Source organism: Pogoniulus pusillus, chromosome 34, assembly GCF_015220805.1.
Source record: "Pogoniulus pusillus isolate bPogPus1 chromosome 34, bPogPus1.pri, whole genome shotgun sequence".
Classification (NCBI taxonomy): domain Eukaryota; kingdom Metazoa; phylum Chordata; class Aves; order Piciformes; family Lybiidae; genus Pogoniulus; species Pogoniulus pusillus.
This window is the reverse complement of record NC_087297.1, coordinates 15023409-15049988: the sequence shown is the minus strand read 5'-3', so window position 1 is coordinate 15049988 and position 26580 is coordinate 15023409. Positions and strand designations below refer to the sequence as shown.

Genomic DNA, 26580 nt, shown 5'->3' with positions numbered 1-26580 from the left:
GGATGTAAAGACAATATGCCTTTGACGGGCACTGCCGCCTCTGCTCCGGCGCTCAGGACAAGAAACTCACCTGCTCTGATCTTTCTTTAAATTAAGGCCTTACAGTAAAGTGGAGTAATAGAAGCTTGTGTTTGCTTCCCTGGTTTACAGGTGAGTAAGTCCGGAACTGGTTCAGATGTTGCTGTTTCCTCAAGCTTCAGGTGAGGATTTGATTGAAAATTGTTATTTCCTGCCAGCCTTTGACTCTTTTTTTTCTTTTTTTTTTGTTTTTCCCTTTTAAATCTTTCTTAACTTCAGGTGATAAGTGAATGCTTATTGCTGTTTTTGGCATTAAACAAATGAGGTAGTGCTGGGATCTCACTTTCACATGCATGAAAGCAAGTTTGTAAAGCATGAGCATGCACATTCTTTGACTTCCTATTATTTCTACTGACTTTTTAGGCTCGTTAGAAGATCATCCTTCTTTGTAGATTGGTCTAGCTAATGAGATACAAGATGAAGGATTTGTGTTTTGAACTTGTGATAAAACTTCAGTTAACATGCAAAAAGCTTCATGGCTGAAATGACACTTGGGGTCAAGGACAGTTATCCTGTTTCTGTGGGAGGAATTTTTAATGTCATTTTCGTGGTCTTTAAAAGAGTCTAAGCATTTCTTTTAAATGGAAAAATCCCTGGTTCAAATGCCATGGAGACACAGTAACCTACAGAATTTCTACTGGGAGCAGTTACTTAGACCGAGTACATCAAATAACATTGCCAGAAGTTTTAGGTATAAAGCAGTGGGAGGATGGGGCACTTCAATCATAAACTTCCCCAGCATCAAGCAAGGGATATGTCATGGTGAGGATGGCAGTTGGCTTTTTTGTGTAGGGCTATTGGAAAACACTAACTGGAAATATTCACCTCCTTGTGTGCTGTATAAATGTTTAATTTTTGCTTTGGATCAGAGTTGTGCTTTTCTGACTCAGCAGCAACAGCTGCTGAGCCGCAGCCCAGCGCTGAGGCACCAACGCCTGGTGGCTCTGCTGTGTGCCGATCATATCCCTTTTCAGCTGGGCACACTTTATGTAATCCACAAAGCAAACAAGTGAGCAGACAGAATAATGTTTTAATGCTGCATTTGTTTCAACGGAAACAGAGGAACAATTAAGTAGTTCGCCAGAGTAAACACGTACATCAGGAATATCTCATTCCCTGTCAGTAGATAATAGGTTTCCACAATTGCTTCAAGTGTCTTGTCTGGTTTGCAGGCCCCATTATATTGCCACTGAAAGAGCAGAGTGTTAATTTGTTGTTAGGAGAACATATGACTGTGTGTACTGGTGCTTCCATCTTTGCATGCATCTGAAAATCTCAAGGTTGTGTGTTTAAAGCATAGTGCTTCATATCTGAATTGTGTTCTGTTAGAAGCTGCAAACAGCATTACAGTAGCTGGTCAGTGGTGTGTGAGGCTCCAAAATGAATTTAGCACTAGAAAAGAAGTCAGGAGGAGCTGTCGACTTTTTACTAAGTGTTTTCAGGATGTTGATAAATAGAAGGCTGCTTCTTGTGGAGGTAATTTTTCTGTAACCAATGCTGAATGTCAGTAAAAGTAGTTGTGTCTTGTTTGCAGGTCTATGGAAATGCAGGATCTAGCCAGCCCACACAGCCGACTAAGTGGTAGCAGTGAATCCCCCAGTGGTCCAAAACTTGATAACTCCCACATAAACAATAATTCCATGACACCCAATGGCACGGAAGGTGAGACACCATTTTTCAGTATTTCAGAGTTTGTTGTTTGTTGCATTGGTGTTCTTGCAGCCATGGGGAGATGTCCTGTTTTAGGTGTAAACGTGTTGATGTTATGCCATGTGTAGAGCCAATGTTCAGTGTTTAACAGTAGTTATCAAATGTCACCAATGGCTTTTATTCCAGGTTTGTTTTCCATTCATAGAGCTTGGATGAATGAAGCTTAAAATGAAAAAAACAAAGGCAACCCCCCACAATCTTGCAGTCTTTTACACCAGTTTGGTGTTTGTGCTCTCCCTTTTTGTAAGCTCCTAAGACTGTCAAGTAGGCTAATAAAACTGAGTGTTGAAATTTCCATGGGCTACCTTGCTATTCTGATTGAGTGGCTAAAATTCAAACAGATATAGTTATTCCGTGTGGTAAACTGATACCTATTTTTCGAGCAGCAGTCAGGCAGTTGATAAGTTCTGTTTGTTCTCAGTAGAATACTAACAGCAGAACAACCTAGCAGTTTTGCTAGTAATATAATGCATATAACAATGCATACAATGAAGTGCAGAAGAGATTACATAGTAAGCAGAAAAGCATCCTCTTTGCTGTAACATTTCTATGGCAAAAGCAGGAAGGGTTGTATTTGATGTTTGGCTGGCTGCATGACCAGGGATTGCAAGGCAGTACTGAAAAAGAGCCACACAGCCTCAGTATTGCTGCTCAATATAAATATATACTTAAACAACTGTTGTAGCAAAGATAGGCCTTTTTTTTTCCCTAAGAACTGGGTTACACTAGTGCTGCCAGACTCTTTTGGGTCATGGACATGCATTGCATTCTTCCGGGAAGGGCACATGTCAATCATGCAGATGTTGTCCCCGCTCAGTTCCCCAAACATCTCTGTTATTTGTTCTAATTGGAGTCCTCTGTAGTGGGGAGGCTCTGTGGGTTAGCAGATTAGCAGCCATTTCTGCCACAGTTGTGCATGATTCAGTTTTTGCCACTGCTGTAAAAGTATTGCTGCAATCAATTTTTAAGACAGAAGAAAAAAGGTAGCTTTTAAAAGAATAAATGAAGGGCATAATGTGTTAATGTATTTTACACAGAAGAATATTTCATGTCCACAGATGAGTCATCTTCCTTTTAAATACCCAGTCATGTTATTAGGTTTTTCTATCAGATTATCACATATGTGAGTTTTGGCCTGGCCCTTTCCAATTACAATTCCTCTAGCTAATGAAGGCATTTGCTGAAAATCCCACCAGTTTTTGTGCCTTCTGTGAAACTTGAAGGTTCTTTAGCAGCAAAAAAATGGGGGTTGTTCCATGAAACACTGACAAACTCGCCATCTGGCTCACCTTTGTGTTCTCAGTAGCTGTTGTGTGCAAGCATATGCTCTGCAGAGTGGGCATGGACATTACCTTGTCAGGAGATGGGCGATGTATTTTAGCTGCTCACTGCTGACTTGAGGAAGCAAATAATGATACGGTAGGTATCGGAGCTTAGTGGAGAGAGTGGATTAAACCACAGGAACTTATTTATCTGACCCTAGAATTTTAAACTTCAGGCCTATTAATTTTGGGTGAATTCCTACCCTGAAAGCTGTGACTTGCAATGCATGTTGACCTTGTGAGATGAAGCCAAACGGTTCTCTTTTGTTTGCCCTTTTCTCCCAGGTGACATGACCCTTCTCAGCACTGCAGACTGGCTGCTGAGCCCTAGCACCCAGAGCCCCTCAGGTTTGGGGAGGGGGAGCGCATGGGGGCCCAAAAAATGTCCCCAGAAATCACTTCTGCCTGGAGACTTGGGTCTAAACTGTAAATTCCTGTCTCTGATTGCTCTTAAGGAAAGGTTTTTGAAAGAAATGTCTTCAGATTTGTTTCTAAATTAGATGTGTTCCAAGAGACAAAATTTGTGAGCAAAGCAGGTGCTTAAGAAACTGAAGGTGGAATTTTTGGTGTTAATCTCTTTTGTCATGAGAAAATGTTTGATTTAGATTCCTTGAGCTGCTAAATAGGTTTGAGGGGAAAAAAAGATGTGAATGAAACAAAGGTTGCTTATTTTTCTATTAATGAAGAGTGAAGTAAAATTATTTTTTCTGAGATTCTTAACATAGAATCCTGCTGAGACACAAGTGGCAGACTGTAAGGATGCAGTCAGGAGGTGACCAAATACCTTCCTTAAAACGCTGTGGTGTGGTTTGCTTGCTTGCTGCACATGGAGTGGAGATGGGCTGCTGAACCTGTATGTGAAACCGACCTCTAATTTACTGGGCACTTACTGTCACTCATGTGAAAGAGCCCCTCTTTTCTGGTGCAAGGGACCTTCATCTGAACATGAAAAAGGGCCTCCAGGTGTTTGCATGTTATAAATATCTCGTGAAGATATGTTAAATTTGATTTGACTATGGGTGTGATTTAGGCAAGCTTCCATACCCTGCAGAGCAGGATATGTTCACTAGATGAGAAGGAGGAAGGAAAAAAAGAGCCCCTCCCCCTCTCTCAAAGTGGAATGGCCCTGTTTCAAAGAAATCTGTTTATTAATGCCTCTAAGCCACATTTTCAGACTTGTCTCTTGTTGTTCTACAATAGGATGTGGTTGGAAGATAGCTCACTGTTATTAGCTCATATTTTTAGCTTCACACTTAGTGGTAAGCTTTCAAAGCACTGAATAGGTATTTAGTTGTGTGACGAGTCTGAGTTTAATCTGTGTGCAGCTTTGTTGTAACAACCACGTGTTGCACTTTGGTAGAGCAGAACTGATCAGGTAGTGGTGGCCAAGGACTGTAGCTGAAGACATTCAAGGGGTTTTGGGTGACTGGTATTTATTTCCTTGTATCTAAAATTTTTTAAACAAGTCAGATTTACTAAAAATTCCTGCCTCAGACAACAGTTCCTCTGTGGCATTCTCCTGGAGCACAGTGATTTCTGGAGGACTTTGCACTATTCTTCTAAGTTTGTCGCAGATCGTGAGACAGTCTTCACAGCTCTGGATATTTATGTGGTGAGAGACAAGCATCTCAATTTAAAAGAGAAATTCATAGCTAAGGAATCATTATTTTGCTGGCATTTGGTTTTTCATTTCCTTCTCTTCTGGGCAGCATAGTCTTCAAACCAGTGATGGGAAATTAACAAGGAAATTACAGATCCTAACCAGCCAGAAATTTCCCGGGGTCGAATACTGGCAGTAACCCCAAAATGTCTGACTGAAGACACTCAGAAAATCAGTCCTGGCATGCCAGGATGGTGTTGATGATATAAATACCACAATATTTGAGTTTTCTATGACTTCTTTAAGTGTTTCTCCACAAAACACGCTGTCATAGGGTATGGCAGGCACTGGACAAATGACAAGATTTAAACATTTGGCCCTGTGTGACTTGCCTAAAAAGTTCTGTTGGGAAGAAAAAAACCCCAACACCATGATCGAAGTGATAGTGGTGCCTTATCTCTCATCTTCCTTTGTCAGCGAATTGCTGTGCTGGGTTGATCCTGCAGAATTTAGAGAAACAATAACAGCAGAAGCTAGTAAAATGGCCATTTGTTAAGTTTGATCAGACAGCTGTTCCCACAACAGTGCTCACGTTGGTAGGTGCGCTTCAGAGATTGAAAGCAGTAGCAAAGCTGGAGCAGACAACTGCATCCAGCTTCTGCCTGCAGTGATTTTTACTTTAAAAGAATATAAATTGCTTCTGATGAATTACATAGAGTGAGAAACAGAAGCCTGTGGCCCATGATGATGATGATGTTTTATGCAACTGGAATGGAAAAAGAATGGATGAAGACTGGGACAAGGAGTTACGGTTTTCCAAGCAGCTACACTTCATCTGTGTTAGGAGTATGGAGCTTATCCTGCCCATTTTTGATTGTTCAGAAGGAAGAAGAGAAGGCACTTTCATATCAAGGAGGAAGGGAAAACAGATAAGTTGAAGATCAGATTTTCAAAGATACACAGGGAGAGGGGCTTCAAAGGGAGCTGGACACAAAATTCCTTTGGTGAAAAATAAAAGATTCTCACTCTTTAAATACTTGCTGCAACATGAGACTGAGATCCCACACAAAGGCAGTCAGAGCTTCCCACTATATGACTACCTGATGGATGGCCATTAGAAACATTAAATCTGGTGAATGTAAACCCATCTTCATAGTGTGTTTGCTGTTCAGTTTCAGTATTGTAGAATGGGAAAAAAACGTGTCAGTGTTTTCTGAAGCAAGGCAGAGTAAGATGTTGAAATTCATAGAGAGGACATGAGTTGTTATGTAGATTTCTGTAAGCAGATTGTATGTTGAATACTCTTAATTCTAGCAATACTCTGTGACACTCAAAATAGTCTTTCAGTGTTGCAGTCAAGCCTACAGGTTGGCAGGGAATGACTTTTAATTTGATTGACTTTTAATTTGATTTAAATTATCCATAATTTTGTGTGCTTTGGGGTGAAAAGTTGTGCTAGGTGATGGCAATCAGATACGATGATCTTCCTGTGGGAGATAGTTGGGTTCTGGTACTTTCTAATTGCCCACTCCTGAAGTTTGTCATTGATATTAGCTGATATTTCTAGACTTCTGATTGAGAGTTTGGTGGTATGAAACTTAGAACTGACACAGAGCCTCCTTCATAATTATACATCCTGAAATACTAGTGCAGTGAAGGTAAAGCATTGGTACTAACTCCTTCACTCAGCCCCATAAGAGGGCAGTTGTGTGGTGAGAGGCAAAGATTGCGGTGGTCTCCGGCCCTGGGCTGGCAAAACAAAGCGGGGGACTGTAAGGTGTGGTAATAATCCTCAAGCTGCTGCCACTTGTGGGTGATAGGACACAGACACACACTGCTGCCCGTTGAAGAGAAGGCAGAGGGCTGACTTGGCTCATCTTTTCTTCCCTGCTCTGTAGTGTTTTCAGTATTATGCTGGCTTCCTTCCAGGCTCTTTGTCTTAGTTGTGTTTCTTTCCTCCTGCTTCCCCAAGAGTCATCCTTCCAGTTCTTAGCACATGTAGCATAATGTTCTATTATTCCTCTTTCATAGGTTTTTAGCCAGTCAAATAATTGTCTATTCCTGTGCTGGCTCACTGTAGCAGCTCCTCTTGCAAGGCCTTCAGGAGAAGACTAGTCAGTATTTTTTTAACGTATTTATTGTGTTTTATCTATGTTTGTACATCAATTTGTGAAATCTTTATTATCTTGTTTTCCCACATAACATTTTCCTGAAAGAAAAGACCTCATTTAAATGAAAAGTTAATAGAAATAGTGATTGATTCCCACAGACATTTGAGGGAAAGAAGGTAATCCCAATGATGAATGACATCAACAACATTGTGGAAGCACCTTTACTTGAATATGATTTCTTTTTTCATGCTTCTCATAAATGTGTTTTCTGCACATGCTATTCCAGACTGTGAATGGAGTGTGAGGGTGTGAGCTGAGTCCGTCTCTGAGTGCCCAAGTCCTGTTGGCACAGTGGCTTTGCACAGAACCTGTGGAGGATGTTTAGTACTTCACCAAAAACTGGAACTGCAGCACACGACAAGAAGTGCAGCATTCTGCAGGGGAACCAGCCTGTGGTGTGCCCCATCCAGGCTTTTCGTGAACCCTTCCAGAGACAGTGACTCCACCACCTCCCTGGGCAGCCCATTCCAATACCAATCACTCTCTCTGTCAAGAACTTCCTCTTCCTATCCAGCCTAGACCTCTCCCAGCACAACTTGAGACTTGTTCAGTTGCTGGTTGCCTGGGAGAAGAGCCCAACCCCACCTGGCTACAGCCTCCTTTCAGGTAGTTATAGACAGCAATGAGCTCTGCCCTGAGCCTCCTCACCCCCAGCCTCTCCTCACAGGGAGCTGCACACCCCCAGCTCCCCCAGCCTCTCCTCACAGGGCTGTGCTCCAGGCCCCTCCACAGCCTTGCTGCCCTTCCCTGGACACCTTCCAGCACGTCAACATCTCTCTGGAATTGAGGGGCCCAGCCAAGAGCTGAGCACAGTACTCAAGGGTGTGGCCTGACCAGTGCTGAGTACAGTGTTTAATCTAACATCACACTTTAATAGGCAATAAGGTGATATTTGAAGAGCCATAGCCACTTGTGGCATGATGATTTAGCATTTGCATTTGCACCTTCCAAGGGGTTTTGTTTATGACAGGTAGATGAAAAAGCATGAATCTTGGTCACATTTCAGGGTTAGCTTTTTCACCCCTGGTCAGTGAGTGGAGTACCATTGCTGCCTGGGTGGATGGGACACGATAGGGAGTTTGCCACTGCTGCTGGGTGAAGGAGAATGCAAGCTGGTACCATCCCTCTGTTCGGGTGTACTTGGCTTACAGTCGACCCGGGCAAGAGTAGGGGACATTACTTCCCGCTTATAAAAGGTCTCACCCATTTGTCATTCTGCTTCGCTCTTCATGTCTCTTGCATCTTGCACACCTAAATAGCAGAATGGGTTTGATTTCTCTGATCACTTGAAGCCTTCCATATTCTCAGAGTACAGTTGGAAGACAACTTTCTTTACCATTGATGGCTGAGGCTGTGATACGTGGTGATCTTGTCTGGCTTTGGCCAGATACTTTGTATGGGTGCTGTGCAAACTGCTACACACGTGCAGGGCAGTTGCCATAGTCAGATTCCCAACTGGGGCTCTAAGAAAGTAAAAAAGACAAGAAAATGGGCCAGCACAGGTGTGAAAGGATCGTCTGAGTATGCACTGGTACTGTTTGGTGTAAATTGACAGCAGAGCATGAAGGGGTAGAAGCGTCAATTTGCCTCTCGCATCCTCATCTCCCAGTGAGTGACTGTACTTGTCAGATGAATGTGCAGGTTAAATCTTGATGGTCAGCTGCAAATTCTATGAAAACTTGTCTCCACCCAGGTATTTGGAATTTTGTTTCTGGTTTTGCACTGTGGTGATGATGCTATTTCTTTGTAAATGTAAGGGGGTTGCTGTAGCTGAGTGGGTACAATGATGTCACAACTCTTTCAGTTGTAATACATATTGTAAGAGGAAGATGAGGGTCATGGGGGAGCTGTGCATGAGGTGAAGATTTGATATTTGCCAAATAGTGCAGGAGTTTGAAGCCTTCTATTAGAGAAGTGGGGAGTGCATAAAACGGTCCAGACCTGGACTAGAATGTGCTGCTTTGACCAGGGACTTCTTTGAAAAATAAACATAAGTTTGGGCTGGAAATTACCTTCTAGTAGTTACCTTCTGGTAATTTACAGACAGTGAGATTCAGGAAGAGTTCTCTGATTTGAAAAGCAGGAGCAGTTAAGTTTGTTGGGTGTCATGGTTAGGAGATTTGATAATCTGTGATAGAAGCTGATGTCTCAGATGGAAATCAGTGTAATTGAGTAATCTGTTTATAAACAACCTGTAACCTTGAGTCTCCTCTTTATAATTGCAAGATTCTTTAGTAGAAACAGGAGTTTGAATAAAATTATAGCAAATATAATCAGTTTAGAGGTTCAGAGAGAATTTTTGTCCGGTTTTTAGTAACAATCCTTTGACATCTCAGGTGAGCTCTGAGCTGAAATCCAGAGGGTACTTCAGGAGCATGTGACAGGCAGATTCATACCGACCCAAAGCTTTGCTTCCTTGGACAGCTCCATGCACCTATCGTGATAGACATGGGCTACTGATGCACTACTGTGCTAAACTGGCAGACCTGGAACCTTAAAAAAATCCTTAACGGCTCTCATTTTCCTGTGGTTCTGGTGTGAAATCAGCTTCATTGCAGTCAGGTTTTGCCTAGGGTAAAAGCTGATTCTGCAGTGAGAATCCAGGGGTAAATATTTCCATCTGGTAAACCCATGGCTTTTCTTCTCAGCTTGTTTCTTTGTGTAACAAGCTTTCAACCTCTTGAACTATGTTTAGGCTTGGGTAGAGGGAAATACGTGCATTTTCTGGCATTTTGATTAAAGTGCTTGGGGAACGGAGGGCTTTTCACTTCCTATCCATCTTTATTAAATTCCCAACTAGCTGTGGCACAAGGTCTGTTAAGGTCACAGTTGTTCTTAAAGATAGCATGATGGGGCTTATTTGTTACCACCATAATAATAGCTATCTAGACCAGGAATAAGTGAACAGCCTTTCTTCATATATTTTTTCAAACATTCAGGAAATGCAACAGCTGAGAGAGGAGATGTAAAGAATAGTTGTGGTGAAAAATGTGTGAGCCCCTCTGTCAGCAACCAGAGTTCATTTCCATGAAGACACTGCAGTATGTTTCATGCTTTCCTGTGTCTTCAACAGTCGTACGTTTAGTGAACAGCACTCACTTCAAACCATGGTTGCACTTAAGTATCGTTCCTGAGCTGTGGAGACAGAAATTCCATTTTGATGGGAATTTTCCCCAAATAATATCTTTAACAAGGACCTAAGGTCCACATGAGTGGCAAAGATACATGAAGTAGGGTTTAAAACCAATGGCAAGAGAAGTATTTACACCCACTTAGAAAGACATTATCTAGAGTACACTGTGGATGAGATCAGATGAAGAAAGAGGCATGCAGAAATAAGGATTTGGATTGGCAAGAGAAGGAGTGGCCCCTTGTCAAAAGGGGAAAGTGCCTCTGCCTTGCCCTTCCCAAATCTGTCACCTAAAGAGGCTCCTGCTAGCGACAGCTGCTGTTCCTGGACATGTGTGCAGAGAAACGTGCCACCACACACCCCTGGGAAGGTGGCACTAAGACTTTCTGTGTCAGATGGGGTGCAGTCTGCCTTGGTTCTCTCTAGTTCACTGTCTGCAGTGTCACTGAACTGCCTTGGTGAAAAGGCAGGTGTACAACAGTTGTGATGTGTGGGAAGCACTGACTCTGTCAGCAGGAGCAGAAGTGGTGGGATGTTGGTAGTGAGATCAGCTCCATTGCTTTCTGGGACCCCATCCTCGGTTGCTCTCAGTGTGCTGTAACTCCAAAAGCTAAGTTTGTGAAAAAGGATTTGAGATCTTGCTGATTCCCAGGTAGTTTCCTGGGAGTAGCTCTCATGCCTGTTTTCACCCGTGCCAGCTCAGCCCCATACTTGCTCCACAGATCAGAATGCTGTTGTTACTGAGATGGCACTGGAGTCGCAGAAAGGAAAATCTGTTTGCTTGCCCGAGGCTTTACTAAAAATCATTATTTAGTAAGTAATTATGAAGCAGCATGGGCCAGGAGACAGTCTCTTTAATTCTTTGTGCTGTCTGACACCTGTGTTGGGTTGTGGATGCAGAGGGAATAAAATGTGAAAGCGTTCTTTGAAGTATTTAGTGAGGACTGTGTCTCCTTTGTTTGTTCAAGGTGGCTGAGTACAAAGTTAGTTTTCATTCTCAGAGGAGAAATTTGCCATGAGGGAGGTGTTTTATTCAATCACAAATTCTGATTTTTCTTCTGAAAAGTTATTTGGATGGAAAAAAAATGAATGAGCCTCAGAGAAACCCATTTAAAAATTACTCCTTTTTGTCTCATTCCAATTGCTGCCTTTCAAGCCTGTAAATGTCTGTATGACCTCATCTAAATGTGGACCTTTATTGTTAGGTCTGCAGGATTAAGAGGAATCAGGACAGGTGCAGAGAGCTGCATGAGGATTTCTGGTTTGTTACAGTGTCTCTTGTTCCTTGGGGACAGAAATAACCCTCTTGATCATTTTGTATGTATTTGTAAATCATAGCTGCCAGTACTTTGCATTGTTTGTATACACAAATACATCAAATGCAAAGTACTGATAGCCATGATTTAAAACATTTTGGGCAGAGTTTTATTTGGCTTGTGGCTGCAGTGAGTGTGTGTGCATGCATGTGTGAGATTATCAGGTGCACACAGAGTCTGTTTTGTCTGTATTTCTACAGTTAAAACAGAACCAATGAGCAGCAGTGAGATTGCTACTGCTACTACCACGACAGACGGGTCTTTAGACAACTTCTCAGGATCAGGTAAGCAGTAACCAAACGTGTTAAGCTCAGTATGTTTTTTATTTGCTGTTTTCCTATCCCATGTGGTCTAAACCCGTGCACAGATATTAAAAAGCCTTGTGTGCTTTGCAGCTTATGCCTATTTCTGTTCATCTTACTCAGTCAGTGTAAATCAATAGTCTTCCCCCAGTAAGGAACATTACAGCATCAGTCTTATTAATGTCCATCAGTGTCTTTAGTGGGAGTCTCACTAGGGAGTATTCTGGCCCAGAGTAATTACTCTTCTGATTTCTGTGAGTAAACATACCTGCCTCTGTGATTAGTGTAGTAATTGAGAGGTAGGTTTCCCTTGCTTATTGTAATTTATTGTCATCAAAGTATTAACTCCTTTGTCAGGTTTTTAGTTCCTGGAAGCCAAACAGATCTTAGCTCTTAACGTGCAAGAGGCCAACGTTGTGAGAAAATCCCGAGATGTCTGCACAGCCTTTTGCATACCTGTGGATTAACTGTCGTATTTCTAGTACATTGGCTTTTTCATACTGCAAACCAAATAAAAACCGATCTAATACTGTCTCGTGGGACTCTATTTCTAGAGCAGCCAAATTTGACATCTCCCAGCCAGCTGGGCTCCAGCAAGTCCGCCTCTTTCTGGCCCTGTCACAGCCTACAGTTCCTGCATGTGCTGTTGAGTCTGGAAGCACCAAACCTGAAAGCCAAAGTAGGGTTTCCAGAGCATTTTCACCCTCTGCAGAAAGAAAAGGCAGAGTGCTTAAATGTAACTGTGTCTACAGTGACCTGACTGAAGGTCAGACCATGAGATTTGATGTATCTGCAGCCTTGCAGGCCACAGAAAAGAAACCACTTGGGTGCAGAAGGCATGGGAAGGGATTCTCTGCTTCCCTCCGTGCCTGGTGAGTGCTCCCAAAGTGTGGAGATGATGGATTTCCCCTGTAGTTGGCCAGGAAAGGGGTAGGTGGCAGAGAGTAGTTATCTGTGTCTTGTTTATGTCCAGACACTTAGCAGCCAGGGCCTGCGCTCTCTCCAGCTCCGCTTTCACCGTGGTCACATAACCTGCCACTGGCCCCTCCTGGCAAAGGCTTCCAACCCATTTTGGGCTGCAGAGCAGAAACGGCATCCAAGGGGTAACCAGAGAGGGCAGGGCTGCCAGGAGCGACACCCAGAGCACACTGGCCCATCAGGCAGCTCTCTGCAGCACCCAGAGCACTGAAGCACAGGCAGCGTGCTGGCACAGAGCCCCATGGAGCAGTGGTGGGCGCTGGGACACCACTGCTCACCTGCCTGCGCAGGCAGAATGCACTAAGGAGACACACGTCTTGGCCAACTGCTCTGAAGGTCTGAGAGCATTTTAGAAAGCAGCTGAGATGGGGGGAAGAGAAGTGAAACATGGCAGCACGTTGCCTGTACCACAGAATTGCGCTGTTCCGAAGCAGCCCCCGCTCTCTGCCGGCCGTGTGGTTTGCACTGAGGCATGCATATAGCTCCTACAAAAACACAGACCTTAAAAGTTCTGAAAGTTAATAAAATATTGTACTTGAAATACCAATAATCTTTTGGGGAAAATGCAGGGAATGTTTCTGTTTGGAAATAGGTTGTTTGCATTGAAAATGTTGTCTGTGTGTGAGCAAAGAACAAGCTACCGCTCTGTACAGTATTCAGATGTGCAGTCACAATTTAATGTTAAGTGTTCTTGTGTAGCTCCTGACAAAATACTACTTTCTTTCTGAGATACAGTGATACTTGAATTTAATTAAAATCGTCTTAATACTCTGCAATTATATTGGGAAAATTAACATTTCTCTTTGGTGTCTGTGTTTACACTTCTGTGTGCTTTCTTTTCTCCTTGGTGCAGCAATTGGAAGCAGTGGTTTCAGCCCAAGACAAACACATCAGTTCTCCCCACCACAGATTTACCCTTCCAAGTATGATTTTTCTTTTTTAAATAATAATAGTAATAATAACTGAAATAGGTAGATTTTAACCTCTTTTAAAATACTAATTGGGTCCATCTGTGAAGTCATAATTTTAACAACAACAGCTTGGGGAGAGGAGGAAATTAATACTAAGAATGTGTTCAAAAACTGTTTGGAAAGGTCTTACTTTGCTTGTTCTTTGATTTCTTATTGTTTTGTTTTGTCTTTGTCTTACAGATTCTGTTGTCTAGCTTATGATTACATGTTAATGAACTAGCACAATTATAATAAGGCTAAAAATAAGTTCAGGCGTGTCTGTCTAATGCAGTGTCTGTCCTATTTTCTGTCGTTTGTAATCAATAGCAGACCATACCCACATATTCTTCCTACCCCCTCTTCACAAACAATGGCTGCGTATGGGCAGACGCAGTTTACAACGGGGATGCAACAAGCTACAGCTTATGCCACATACCCCCAGCCTGGCCAACCCTATGGAATTCCTTCATATGGTAAGAAAGAATTTTCATCCTATTTTATTCCCAAGATCAATGTTTTTTTACTTTTTAGATAAAGATTACGTACCCCTTGCATTAGCATGTAGTGTGATAGTTGCACTCTAGCATTTCTTGTGGAAGATTAGCAGTGAGTGATGCTTAATTTATGCACTGAAAAGCTAAGAAGCTGCTCAAAAGGACGGCTCAAGGAGAGAGATTTGTTAGGCTTTTACTGGTGATATAAAACATCACAACCAAACCAGGAAGAGAGAGACAGGGAGTTCCAACACTGTCACAGGCGCAGCTCCCAATGACTTGCTGAGGAGTTCTGCTTGTTGGGACATCAAGATCAGACTTCATCTGATCCAGCTTGCTGGAACCCGAAAGAATCAGTGAAGCTCTGCTGATGTTCAGCTGGTGAAAACCTATTACAAAAAGACCCCCCACTAAATAAAAACTCTCACCTTCAATGTTTTAAAACTCTCTGGAGGTGAAAACTGAGGTAAATTGCTACCAAAGCTCTGTCTGCCTGATGAAGGAGATAGTGGTAAGTAACAAAAATAGGCAAAAATAAAAATGAACCCCAAGCTGCTGCAAGTGAGACCATTTTGCTGCCAGACTGTGGTCTGCCAGCAGACACAGCAGCTTGGCAGCAAGGTTGCATTACTAGAAAACAGGTCTTGTATTTCTCTGGGGGAATACATTTAAAATATCTATTCCCTATGCTTTTAGCAGAGGGTTTTATAAAGATGCATTCAGGTAATGTGAATTTTATACCAAAAGGACAAAATTCATGATACAATTTGTGCCCCTGTAAAATCATTAAAACTTTCAAGTGCAGAACTGGTGAAACATTCATCCCAAATCTGCAAGTTGAAATCCACTGGGTCTCAGGTATATCCTGCAGTGGATTATTGTGGACAGCAAGTACAAGAAAATGACATTTTTTTCTCCTTACTTAAGTGTGTTTCATCCCAGGGAAGCATTCTTCCTGTGGCTACAGCCTTGATCGCTTGCTGCCAAAAATAGGGCTACAAACATGAATTGGAACTTTCAGTTTTGGTTCAATTTTAAACAAAATACTTAAAGAATATTTAAACTACATTTTTGAGACTAAGGAGATGTGGAGCCCCCAGGTTCATGTTGCTGATGGAACTTGTCTGCTATTTCCGGCTGGATCGGGGGTGTGAATGCATAGATCCCTTTCCCAGTTGCAGTGCTTTTGACGCCTTTCTCCTGCAGACACATCTCGCTTCTGCTTGGCCCAAACAGGGACTTTTTTGCTTCTGCTTTGCTCCCCTGGATAAAATCCTAAGAGCTGCCTTACTTGGCTGGGGCTTTTGAGGTTTTGTTTGTTTGTTTTGCCCAGTCCATCTCTTGTGTCTAGGACTTCAGTTAATTTTGCCCAACATTTTTAATTGCACAGCTGCTTTTGACCACTGAAATCTACAGCCACTGAGCCAAGTAGATTTTAACACATTTTGTTCTTTTTGGACAGTGCCTCCTGGCTGGGGCTAAGGTAATCCTTGCTGATGTACTTTACAGGAGTAAGATTTAAAAGCAAATAACTTCTGAAAAAGCTTGGGGACTTAACACCAGATCTGTTTTGGCATCCTGAAGGCACATGATATAATGCATGCTCCCAAGATAAATGACATGGGGAACCCTAGGGTGCTCATTTACAACAGGCAAGAACTGAAGCCTTATTTAGAGTCATATTTCTCCTCCTCAATTTGCTGCTTAGACCCCATGTACCATCTGCCTCACCTTTGTCTCAACCAGGCAGAGCTTCCAGCAGATACAAGGAGAGGAGACTTGTCCTGCGTGAAAGGAAAAGCTCTGAGCTGGAGCATGGGGGCTTCTTTCTTTTTGTTTCTTTAGGTTTTACTGGAAGAAAAGTGTTTCTAAATTCCTGTATCAGCCTCCCTCAAATCTTCTTTCTGGGCCAGTTTCGGGAAGGTGCTGTCTTAAATGCACCTCTGTCCTCTTTGTGTTTCCAACCCCCCACCTCCAGCGTGCTGTGGCTGGACAGGCAGGAAAGGGGGTGGAGGGGAATGCCATTGACAGCTGCCTCCCAGGGGCTTCTGGCTCTGGGTCATCTGCAAAGTCCCTGAGGAGGCTGGAAAATTTCCTGAAGCTACCTCCTCCTGCCTGCTGTGGTACCAGCATCTAGCAACGGCTTCACTTAAGTTCTTTTTCTTTCAGATCCTGGCAGTCCTCTTGTGTTTTTTCACTGTCCCCACTTCCTTGCATACATTAGACTCGGGCTGCCTCTGCTCATCTCCTCTTGCTTCACCTGAGGTGCGGGACTCAGGCAGGCCATTAAAACTGGACTAGAAATGCAGTGCTTGATTTAGTTAAGCTTTCTCTGAACACTACTGAATCAGCATTTCAGAAGTCCTTAGACAACAAATAGGGATGAATGATAACAAAACGTCCATAGCAGGGCTTTTCCCTTGGAAATGAGGTGTCAGATTCTTCACTGAGATTGTTTAATTATAATGAGAAATAGAAGAAGCAAGTAAGCATCAAGGAAAAATAAGTGAACAAGGTTAGTCTGGCAGTTAGAAAGTCTGGCAGAAGGAATTAAGGATAATTAATGACAGCAGTTTAAAAGTGATTTCTCAAATGGTGGAAGAAAATATGCTGCCATTTGTTTATAGAGAGATAGTGAAGTTTTGCAAATACAGCCACTCTTCAGCCCTCTCCCACCTTCAAGTGTTGTTGAATATTGTTTTATAAAGCCACTCCTCCACTTAAGAAATGTGCTGAGATGAACAGTCATTTTCAAATCAATGTTACTAATTCACACTTAGGTAATTCTGTTCAAATGATGGTGGCTCCCAAACAGTGAGGTATCGTTGAATGCCACAGGGAAACACCTCAGAGCATTGTGTTACTTTTCCACTCCTTTGGCTGTAATTATTTCTTAAATGGTAGTGTGTGTTGGGACAACCTTATAATTAAGCCAAAGGCCAAGGCTCAATCGTGTCTGTTTCCACAGTGCTTCACTTGCTGATGCTTACTGGCTTGCTGCCTTACAAATTGGGGTAGGAATTACTGAAGCTGGGAGGCAAATCATTAATTCAACTGGCCTTTGGATTTTTCTGTTACTAAATTTGGGGGTGAGAGGGTAATGAGACATGTTGGATTTCCCTGTCAGTGCAGATTAATGACTCCCTGCTATGTTCTTCACAGTCTGGGAGATTGCTTCAGGAATAGTTCCTGTCTATTAGGTGTTTATTTGTTAAAAGTCGCCTCCTATCGTGTTTAATTAGCTTTGAAACTCATTGTTGTAGCTAATGCTGCTAGTTCTCTTTATCCACTTCTCATGCCTTAGAAAGCTGTTGGACTCAGGGCCATGTGATTTTTGTGTCATGTTATCTCTTCCAAATCTCGTTGATGTCATTGATGGATGGATGGCAGCAGGGCTTTGGCTATCCTGTGCTTCATTAAAATCTTGTAAAGCTGCTAATCTGCCTCTGTGAGAAATCACGAATGAATGGAAAATCAGCCTGTGGCAGGGAAGGTAAAAAGGAATAAAGCAGTTTACTGTTCCCGTAGAAATTTCTTTTGCAGTTACTGGAAACACAGTTCTGAATTTTATCTTTCCCTGGTGAACCTTAGCTTGGTGTGCTCCCAGACTGCTCCTGCCCATGCAGTTGTGTATGCTCTCCATAGCCCTTCTGCCCCTGTGGCGATAGACACATGTTTAAAATTCTGTTAATTAACTGATTTTCCATCCCTGTCTGATTATGAACAAACAGATCTGCTGTCACTAACTGATTTAGGTGCATTGTGGGCAGGCATCAAGACAGAAGGTGGATTGGCACAGTCACAGTCTCCTGGACAGACAGGATTTCTAAGCTACGGTGCCAGCTTTAGCACACCTCAACCTGGACAGGCTCCCTATAGCTACCAGATGCAAGGTCTGTATAAACAGATATTGTCTTTAATTATATTCAGTTAATGCTATGGGTTGTGTCTTCCCCACTTACTTCTTTACATTCCTAGTGAGTGTTTGCTTGAGCACTTAGCCCCGTGCTGCTGCAGCTGGAGCTGAAGTGCTGGTTGCCTTTGAGAGTGGCACCAGCCAGCTCTCAGCACTTTGGAAGATCCCTCAGTGACCTCATTAATTTTTAAACAGTGCCATGTTGTCGTGTTAATACAGCAGGACTGGATCTCCAAATAGCAATATTTTAACAAAGAGTGAGTATGACAAAGCAAGTCCTGGAAAATCTGTCAGGATTATGAATTTAGGAAGTGCCAAATATAATTTGACACCTGAGTGTGTTTGGGGAGGGAAGGGAGATAAAAATACCTTCTGCAGCTGTGGAGGTGGCCAAGTAACGATTGAAGTCTGCTGCTTTGAAACCTATTTAAAAGCTGTAAGTCTTTGCGTGTGCAGGCTATTATTGTTGATTAATAATTTTGTAGCCTTACTTGCCTATTTGGTTGCCTGTTAGTTTGCTAAATATCCTTGCAGCTTGTTTTCCCAGTTTTTTCCTACTTCCATATCGGGAAGCTGCTGGGTGTTCCTGGTTCTGGATTTTCACCACTTTAAGGAATATTTTAAAATATCTTTGTTTTCTGCAAATAATTGATTTTGGATGTCTGCTGCAGGACTTTCCATCCCTGAGTCTGACAATTGGAATCAGGTGTGTTGTGGATTTTAGAACTCTTGGCAGAACTGAACGTCATTTAGAAAAGTTTAGCACCTCTGTTACTGTCAGCACTGCATTTAATCTGTGCCACCACGTCAGTGCTCCATGGAGCGGCTTGAGGGAGACCAAGTGAATGATGTTTTGCTTTCATTTTAACAATATATTGATCCAGTCCTTTGCTCAGACACAGGAGGTGTGGTTTGGGTGAGGTTCCTGCCTCCTTTCCCCCCTCCCTCTCCTCCCTCCTTTCCCCCCTCCCTCTCCTCCCTCCTTTCTCCCCTCCCTCCATTTCTTTCTCCCTTTTTAGCTGTGCTTAGTAGCTCTGTAAGGCAGAAGATACAATCCAACATGTGAAGCGTTGCTTACTTGTAGTATGCCTAACAAGAGAAGGGTAGTGTAATAGTGTGAGACTTTCATCTACATGCTTAATAGTGTGCACCTCATTGGGGTAAATATAACCATAAGCAGGTTATTGGTTTTGTTTTCTGTAGACAGCCACACTAAACCACTTAAACAAATGTACCCCACCCCACTTCAAACTTCCCTGCCTCTCTGTAGGATACAGCTCAAAGAGCTTGCTCATTGTTGCTAGGAGTAAAGTCATGTCTGTGTTGCTCAGAATTTGTTGTAGTCGTGCCTTCGTGCCACAGCTGTGTATCAGGATCCTGTTGTGCTAATATACACGGCAAATAAAAGTGCAGTCCTCGTAGAAACGAGGCTAGAATAAAACATGCAGGGTAGGAGGGCCTAAGACGATAATTAAGCTGCCATTGTTTAAGCATAATCCTCACTCTGTGTTGGTTATCTAACAGCTCCAAAGATAGAGGGCTTCAAAGGTATGGAGCAGAGGAATATCAATTAAAAAGGATTTTAGGGAAAGTATTGAAGTGGTTTTGCAGATGTCTTTGGGAAACTAGTTTGATGGAGGAGGAAAGGGGGAGCAGCATGAGATAATGTGAGAGTGCTTGCTGGAACATTTTCAGAGTGAGCAGTGATGCTTTCTAGAGCAAAGCTAGGACTCAGTGGCCAACACAGAGGTCTTCCATAAAGGGTATTTCTTTTACTGCCATGTGCAGAATGTGTATAAGATCAGAATTGTCAGAGACAGAAAAAGGTGGCAGATGTCAAGAGATGCAGCAGTAAGATCTTGGAAAGCATTTCAGCTGTACACATTGAAAGACAAAGAGCTAAAAACACTCCTCAAAAGAAGTGTGTTAAAGATGACCCAGTTGGGAGGCTCTAGTGAAGGGAAGGTCAGAGGCACTGATTTTCACCCAGGTCTGAGCCTGAGTTCTGCTCCAGCTGTGCTGCACTGGAGCTGAGAGCTGCCCGTCCACAAAAGGCAGCTGAACGCTGAAGGTCTGTCTTGGGTGGAGGAGCCACAGTTGAGTGGGAGAGTCTGGTAGTCCCTGTGTCACTTCTCTTGTGCTGTGAGCAGCGTGGCAGTGGGAGAAAGGCTGCTACAGAAACCTTACAGACCATAAGAAGGGATAAGGAGAACATTCCAGATTAAAGTACTGGTGGAGTTGTTGGAAGCTAAGTACAAAACAGTCACATTGCTGACCAGGTCTTCCACTCAGTTAACTGTTGACATTCTGTACCTAGACTGTACGTGAGACTCTTTTTAATGTTTCCATTAGGCTAACTTTTGAATTTGAAACAACTTTTAATTGGCTTAATTCTTCCTTTTCATTGAATGGCTGTTAAAAGAAAATGGGAACATTTGTTTCCTTTTCCTCATTTAATTTTGCAAGGAGAACCTATTCATAACTTCAGCTATTATTTAAGGGCAAAATTGGTTCTTTGAGTGCAGATGGGGGTAGTGCTGCTGCTGTTCAGCTGTTTGTGCAGAAACCTCCAGAGAGGCAACTGAGTTTATTCTCCTTTTCCTCTCTAGCATGGGGGCTGCAGCTTCAGCCTTGTCATAGCTTGCAATAGCTGTTTTTCATCTCCTGTCTGTGGCTGTTGAGCTGCTAAATGGAGCAAATGGATCCCACAACCTTGTTCACAACGAGCATTGCAAGGTGGTAAGGTCAGGGCTCTCCTGCCATCCCTGCCCACTGCAGAGGGCATTTCGTAGCAGCCTGGCTGCTGCCCTGCTCCTGCTGCCTGGTTGGGGTTCCCTCACGCTCCCAACCTTTGCAGTGGCTCTGGTTCCCCTCCCTGGGACTGCTCTCCCAGCACCTAAGGGTGTTGCCCCATGGTGTATGTGTGCAGCCAGTTCAACCCAGTGCTTTTCCTGACCCTGCTATGATTACCCTGAGTAGTCACCCAACAACAGTGGAGGGAGAGACTGGCAGCTTTTGACAAGGATGGGGAAAATCAGTGCCAGTGATTCCTTGCTAAGGCTTTCTGTTTTTTGTTTGTTACAAATTTATTATCTCTATAATAGGGGGGTGGGAAGAGGTTCTAGGTGTTTCTCCCCCCCCCCCCCCCCCCTTTAATGAGTATGTTCCTTAAGCTGTTTCTCATATAAGTTGTTTCATAGATGTTGAAAAACCACTTAGATGACTAATGGCTGTGGGAAGGGGCCATTGTTCCTATATTGGCAGAGTTCTAAGGATTGCTCAGTGAGCACAAATGGAGTGGAGAAGGGCTGGGGCAGATGCCAAGGAAAGAGCTCCATTTGCAAGTGCCTTCTTGAATATCCTGAGTATCCTACCGGAAAGGTTCTACAGCTGTGATGAGCACCAGCATTGTTTTAGTTACCAGGACTGGGATGCTGGAGACTGTACTGACAGGTTGGTTTGGGAATTCATCCATAAACCAGTAAACATTAAGGTATTTGGTGGTTATTGTGCAGTATGAAAATATTGTGCTGGATGGCTAAGCAGTTACTAAGACAACAGGGGGGAGTTTGCCAAGGACTTTGACGTGCTGTAAGCAAATGGCAGAAACCCTGAGTTTAAACAGCCCATCTGGGTGTCCTGGGCCTCCCCAGGAGACCTGTGCTAAACCTCTGGGCCATTCGCTGTGCCACGATGGCAGACATAGCCCATGGCAAGGAGACTGAGCTGAGAAAGCAAATGGACCTCTGTGGCCACTGCATCAGCAAGGACCGCACCCTGCAGCAGCATGGGGGAGCCTGCTCCCAGCAGGCTCTAGCCACCCTCTGCTGCTGACTGGGATTCCCAGCTTTAATGTAGGTCCATGCTCTCTGCAAACCAGACCTTTGACCTGCAGCCGATGGCTTTTACCGCGTTCTAAAGCTGGGCTGCTGGTCAGCTTGGGGCTGTAAATCTCATGCATTCGGTAGAGATTCCAGCTCCTGTGGCTGCTTGGCTGGTGCAGGAGGAGCAGCTCTGCGCCGTGCTGTGGCCCGTTATTTAAAAAACAAACGGCAAAATCTCAGTACTTTCAAAACAACTGCAGGCCAGCAGCTCTGGGTGGCCCACAGAGCCATCGCTGAGAAACCTGCTTCGTGTTTGTTACGGTCTGGGAGACCCCCTACCCCTCCTCCATAGGAGCCTGTGCTGACCAGGAGATGAAAGAGGAGTCTGCGTGGTGTGCATGTCTTTGTCTGCGAGAGGGGGATGCTGGCTGCCATCTTATTGCTTTTTCTCATTTACTCTTGCACAGTATTTGCCAAACTTTGTGTGGAAAGATAAGGTAATCATTAAAAAAATTGTTGCTTGTTGTGTTTTTTATTTCTTTTCTAAGAGGCCTTTTGTATCTTTTCAGAATGGTTCAGACTGTGCACCTATAAAACTGGTGTTTGAGTGCATTACCGCATCACTACGGTGACTCACATTCTTCCATCCGAACCATGCTTAGAAATAAAATACCCTTTCAAAGTTTTGCAATTTCAAATATTTTTCAGCTGTATTTTGGCTCTGAGGTTTGCTATAATAAAACATAACATCTGTTTTCCAATTTTAAATTACATTTTAAGTGACATGGTTTTCTCATTAGTGCTGTTTATCTGTATTACCTTCTAAATTTGGATGTCAACTCTTCTGCTGAAGTGATTTTTAGTTCCCAGGATTAGTAGCATCTATCAACAAGCACAGAGCTTTTGCACCAAGAACAACGTACAAGAGAAGTGTTTAGCCATTACCACACCTTAAGTTTGAGCTTCATCTTTTACTCCCACTGCTGTTGCACACATTTCACATCCACTTTGAGGCTTAACTTGTGTGTGGTTTAAGTAACCCTCTCAATCAAAGTGTTAAAATATTTTTTCCTTCTGCCTTCTTATACCTGAGCTACCTATGGGCTTTAGGTTTTTTTTTTTTTCTGTTCAGAAAAGTGAATAGCTCACAAATGTCCTTCAGAGGTTGCACTGAGCATGCAGCTCCTCCCACATTCCTCCTTGTCTGGAAGTCACCACTTCTCCCAGTAAGCAGCCACTGCACAGGGTTTGGTTGTTGATTGAGGTGTGTGGGGTCCATCAGAGAATTGGTGCATCTCTACTCCTGGTCTCTAGATTTCCATCCCTCCTCACCAGCTTTGGTCACCTGCAAGCTCTTGCTCCCCAGGCCTCTATGTACTTTGCGCCGGGGCAGGTTCGTGGTGAGGAGGCTGCAAACCACCCACCAGCCTTCATGAGAGTTCCTTGTGGGCTGGGGCTCTCCTGCTGGACGGGTTCAAGAGGTTGCTCATTACAGACTTTCTGATGGCTTACGTAGGTTCACCCTGTGCATCCATATGTCTCAGCTGGTGGCTGTCTCCTGGGTTATAACCAGTGAGGACAAAACAGCTGAAAGGGGGTTGCTGCCCTTTTAGTGGAACAGCTTCTCAGGTTAGGTATTAAACAAGAGCCCCCATCTGTCTATTTTCAGTGGCCGGTGAATAGGGAAGGGAGGAGGTGAAGGTGGTAATTCAGTCTCTGCACTAAATTCAACCTTAGAAGCATCTCCCTTCTCAGAGAGGCTCTTTTTTCCCTTGTGACATGCCTGGTAGACTCTATAAAAAAGAAGGCTCGTGGCCCAGAGCTGTCTATGATCAATCAGCAAATCCTACCAGCTTCACAGCTGGGCTGCGCTCTGCGGTGCTAGCAGGGAGCCATGGCTACTGCTCCTCTTGCAAAGAGCCCAGGCTCAGAGATGGGGGACCCAGTACTCAAAGGCAGGAGGAGAAATGGAGCCAGTGGGTTTCAGTGAAGGGAGATGGCATCTCTTGGGACAAGGCTTACAGTTATTGTTCAACAAAAAAAATGGAAGCAAAGAAGCCCTCATTGCTTCCACACTGCTGATGAGTATTTGAAGAGGTGGGATAGCCTAATACTCAGTTGACATGAGGTAGCCCCCGGTTCCTGCCTAGATTTTGTGGGTTTTATTGCAATAATGAAACACAGGGTGTAGGAAGGACGAATTATCACTTTCCATACATTAACATGTTATAGAGCTGATGACAGCCAAAGAGGTCAGCATGTGGGAAATGTTACAAAAGCAGCGTATCTGTGTGATATAACTCTGTGATGGAAATTATTTTCCAATACTGTGTTTTAGTAATTAACATAGTTTTTCATTTCATTCCAGGCAGCAATTTCACAACATCAGCAGGAATATATGCAGGAAATAATTCACTCACAAATTCTACTGGATTTAATAGCTCACAGCAGGTAAATATGTAAATATGACATGAGGAAGCCTTGACAAACAGAATTCTGATCTACAGAAAAAAAGTAGCCCTTGAATAGCTTTCCAAAAAGAGTTTAATTTGCAATGCTAACACTTGTAAATGTATTTCTTCAGTTTGTAGTTTTCCAGTAGGAGAACTAATTGTCTGGGGTTGATGTTCTCTTTCACACATCTTCAGCAGTGTGGCTTGGAGTTCGGTTTGCTGCCTTGCAGCCTCAGGCCCTGCAGCATGCAACCCAGGAAGCACACAAGCTGAACTCCCACATGTGTTTGCAGTTACATTTTGGAATTTATACTAAAAAGTAGCAAAGATGTGATGGACTGTTCAGCTGCTCTTTCGTTTTGCAGGAATACCCCGCTTACCCTGGGTTTGGCCAGGGACAGTATGCACAGTATTACAACAGCTCGCCGTACCCTGCACACTACATGAACAGCAGCACCAGCCCCACGACGCCCTCCTCCAATGCCACATATCAGCTCCAGGAGCCACCATCTGGCATCAGCGGCCAGGCGGTCACAGATCTTGCAGCAGGTAATTACGTGGATTTTATGGTCCCTATGAGGCACATTTTTGTAAGTTGAAAGGGGCATGAATTTGACTTGTTGGGGTTTTTCTGGGTGTAGTCATTGATTTGTTCTTTTACTGTTTCTTAATCCTGAGCCTGTGACACATCTTACACAGATTCTCATGAAAAGTAGATGAAAGAAAAGCTGAGATAAAAGTTTACAACTTGTGTGAAATACAAGTTGTTTATGTTTATCTGTAAAAGGCTTGTGTTTAAGATGTCAGGATTTGGGAAAGCCTCTGCACTAAAGCAAAGCCTGATGCTCCTGAGATGGCTTCATTAAGACAGAAATCAAGAGACCTTCACGTCCAACTGTCCATTCGAAAGGGAGCTTTTATGTTACCCACTTTCAGAGGACGTAATAATGCTTGCAATGGGCAGTTGAACTTGCACAAGCATTTCTATTTTAAGAAAATATTTTCAGCAGCTCATCCTTTTCCCCAGTAATTTTACCTTTCTTGCTGGAATTTGGCATTCCTTTACTCATTGAGATTTCTTGAACATTTGTACCAAACTGCTCAGGCTACCTTTGCAAATGAGGTCTGAAAAGTATTTTTGCCATTATTAAAAGAACAAACCAAAACACTAATGTCTTTTAACAGTTCAAGTATGTCAGTAGTTAGCAAATGGCAGAAGTTTGCAGTCTGTCAGAAAGCCCAAGGTTGCAGATGTACTTCATGGTGATGACGCAAGCAACAGCTATGATCTGGCAACAGTATGAGGGGATTTTGTTTTGAAGCTTTGTTGGGGAGGTGACTTTTAAGCTTTCTTCAAGTACCTGATGGGACTCATCTTGCATTTGCCGTGTGACCTTTAACATAACTTACTAGAAGTCTTGCTTTTCTGCCTGAGTGTGCACCGGAGGAACAGAAGTCTCTTGATACATTTCCTGAAAGCAAGTAGGGAGGAAAACGTACCTGGTGCGTGTGTCTGTGTGTGCAGCACATCTGAGAGAGGAGTTATTCTAACTACATGGGGGCATGTTGGGTTCTACAGTTCTTAGAATATAAGGATGTGTGCTGCAGTCTGCATTATTCCTCTGCATTTCACTTTGGTTTTAAGCTTTTTGTTTTGTTTTCTTGTGGAATTATTTGCTTTACTTTTCTAGTAGGAAAAACACCCAGAAATGTGATCAAGTTTTAGCTTTTATCAAGATAATAGAAGTGAACTGTTGCATTATCTGGGTCTTGATCTTCTGCAAAGTCTTGGCATATATGTATTAGGTAGCTGATACTTCCTTAAAGCAACAGTAAAGGCGCATATGGGGAGAGTGAGTATATTTTTCCCAAGCTTGGACTCAGGGCCTTAAAGGCTGTTAGCTGTTAGTTTTCTGTGCTCTACCAGCCTGGGCAGGACTTTTTTTGTCAGTTCCTAGCAAAAGCAAGGACCAGCCATTGAATCCAATTCCCCGTGGACAGGGTCCATTTCCTTTTAAGCTTTCTTCTTGCTGAGGATGTCATCCTGCTTTGGCAGAGGGGTTGCACTTGATCCTCAGAGATCCCTTCCAACCCCTAGTAGTCTGTGATTCTTTGATACTATGTTGGCCACATATGGTCAGGTCAGGCTGCTGATTCTCTACCCTAACTGTCATGCTGCCTGAGGGATGATGTGGAGCAGTGCAGTTCCTGCACCGCTTCAGCAGGATGGGTTCCAGCTGCTGAACTGCAGCTGTTCTTGCTGGATGTTATATCCCTAGACATCTTCTGTGCTTAAAATCCCCATATAATCTGTGTGGTCTGAACCATGCCAGGGC

General features: G+C 43.3%; 1 protein-coding gene across 17 annotated transcripts in view; it reads left to right on the top strand.

Annotated features, from left to right (window-relative positions):
- Positions 1–26580, top strand: part of EYA1 (EYA transcriptional coactivator and phosphatase 1) — a 120332-nt gene that overhangs the window by 59356 nt on the left and 34396 nt on the right. For 5 of the 17 annotated variants that reach the window (XM_064170780.1, XM_064170777.1, XM_064170779.1 and 2 more), the window contains 6 exons: positions 11528–11611; positions 13461–13530; positions 13885–14030; positions 17807–17944; positions 24160–24242; positions 24610–24793. In XM_064170780.1, the coding sequence (XP_064026850.1) occupies positions 11528–11611; positions 13461–13530; positions 13885–14030; positions 17807–17944; positions 24160–24242; positions 24610–24793 (705 nt within the window). Of the gene's footprint in view, positions 1–150; positions 201–1612; positions 1741–11527; positions 11612–13460; positions 13531–13884; positions 14031–17806; positions 17945–24159; positions 24243–24609; positions 24794–26580 lie in introns of all 17 variants that reach the window. The other 12 variants (XM_064170766.1, XM_064170765.1, XM_064170774.1 and 9 more) reach the window with 6 other exon arrangements.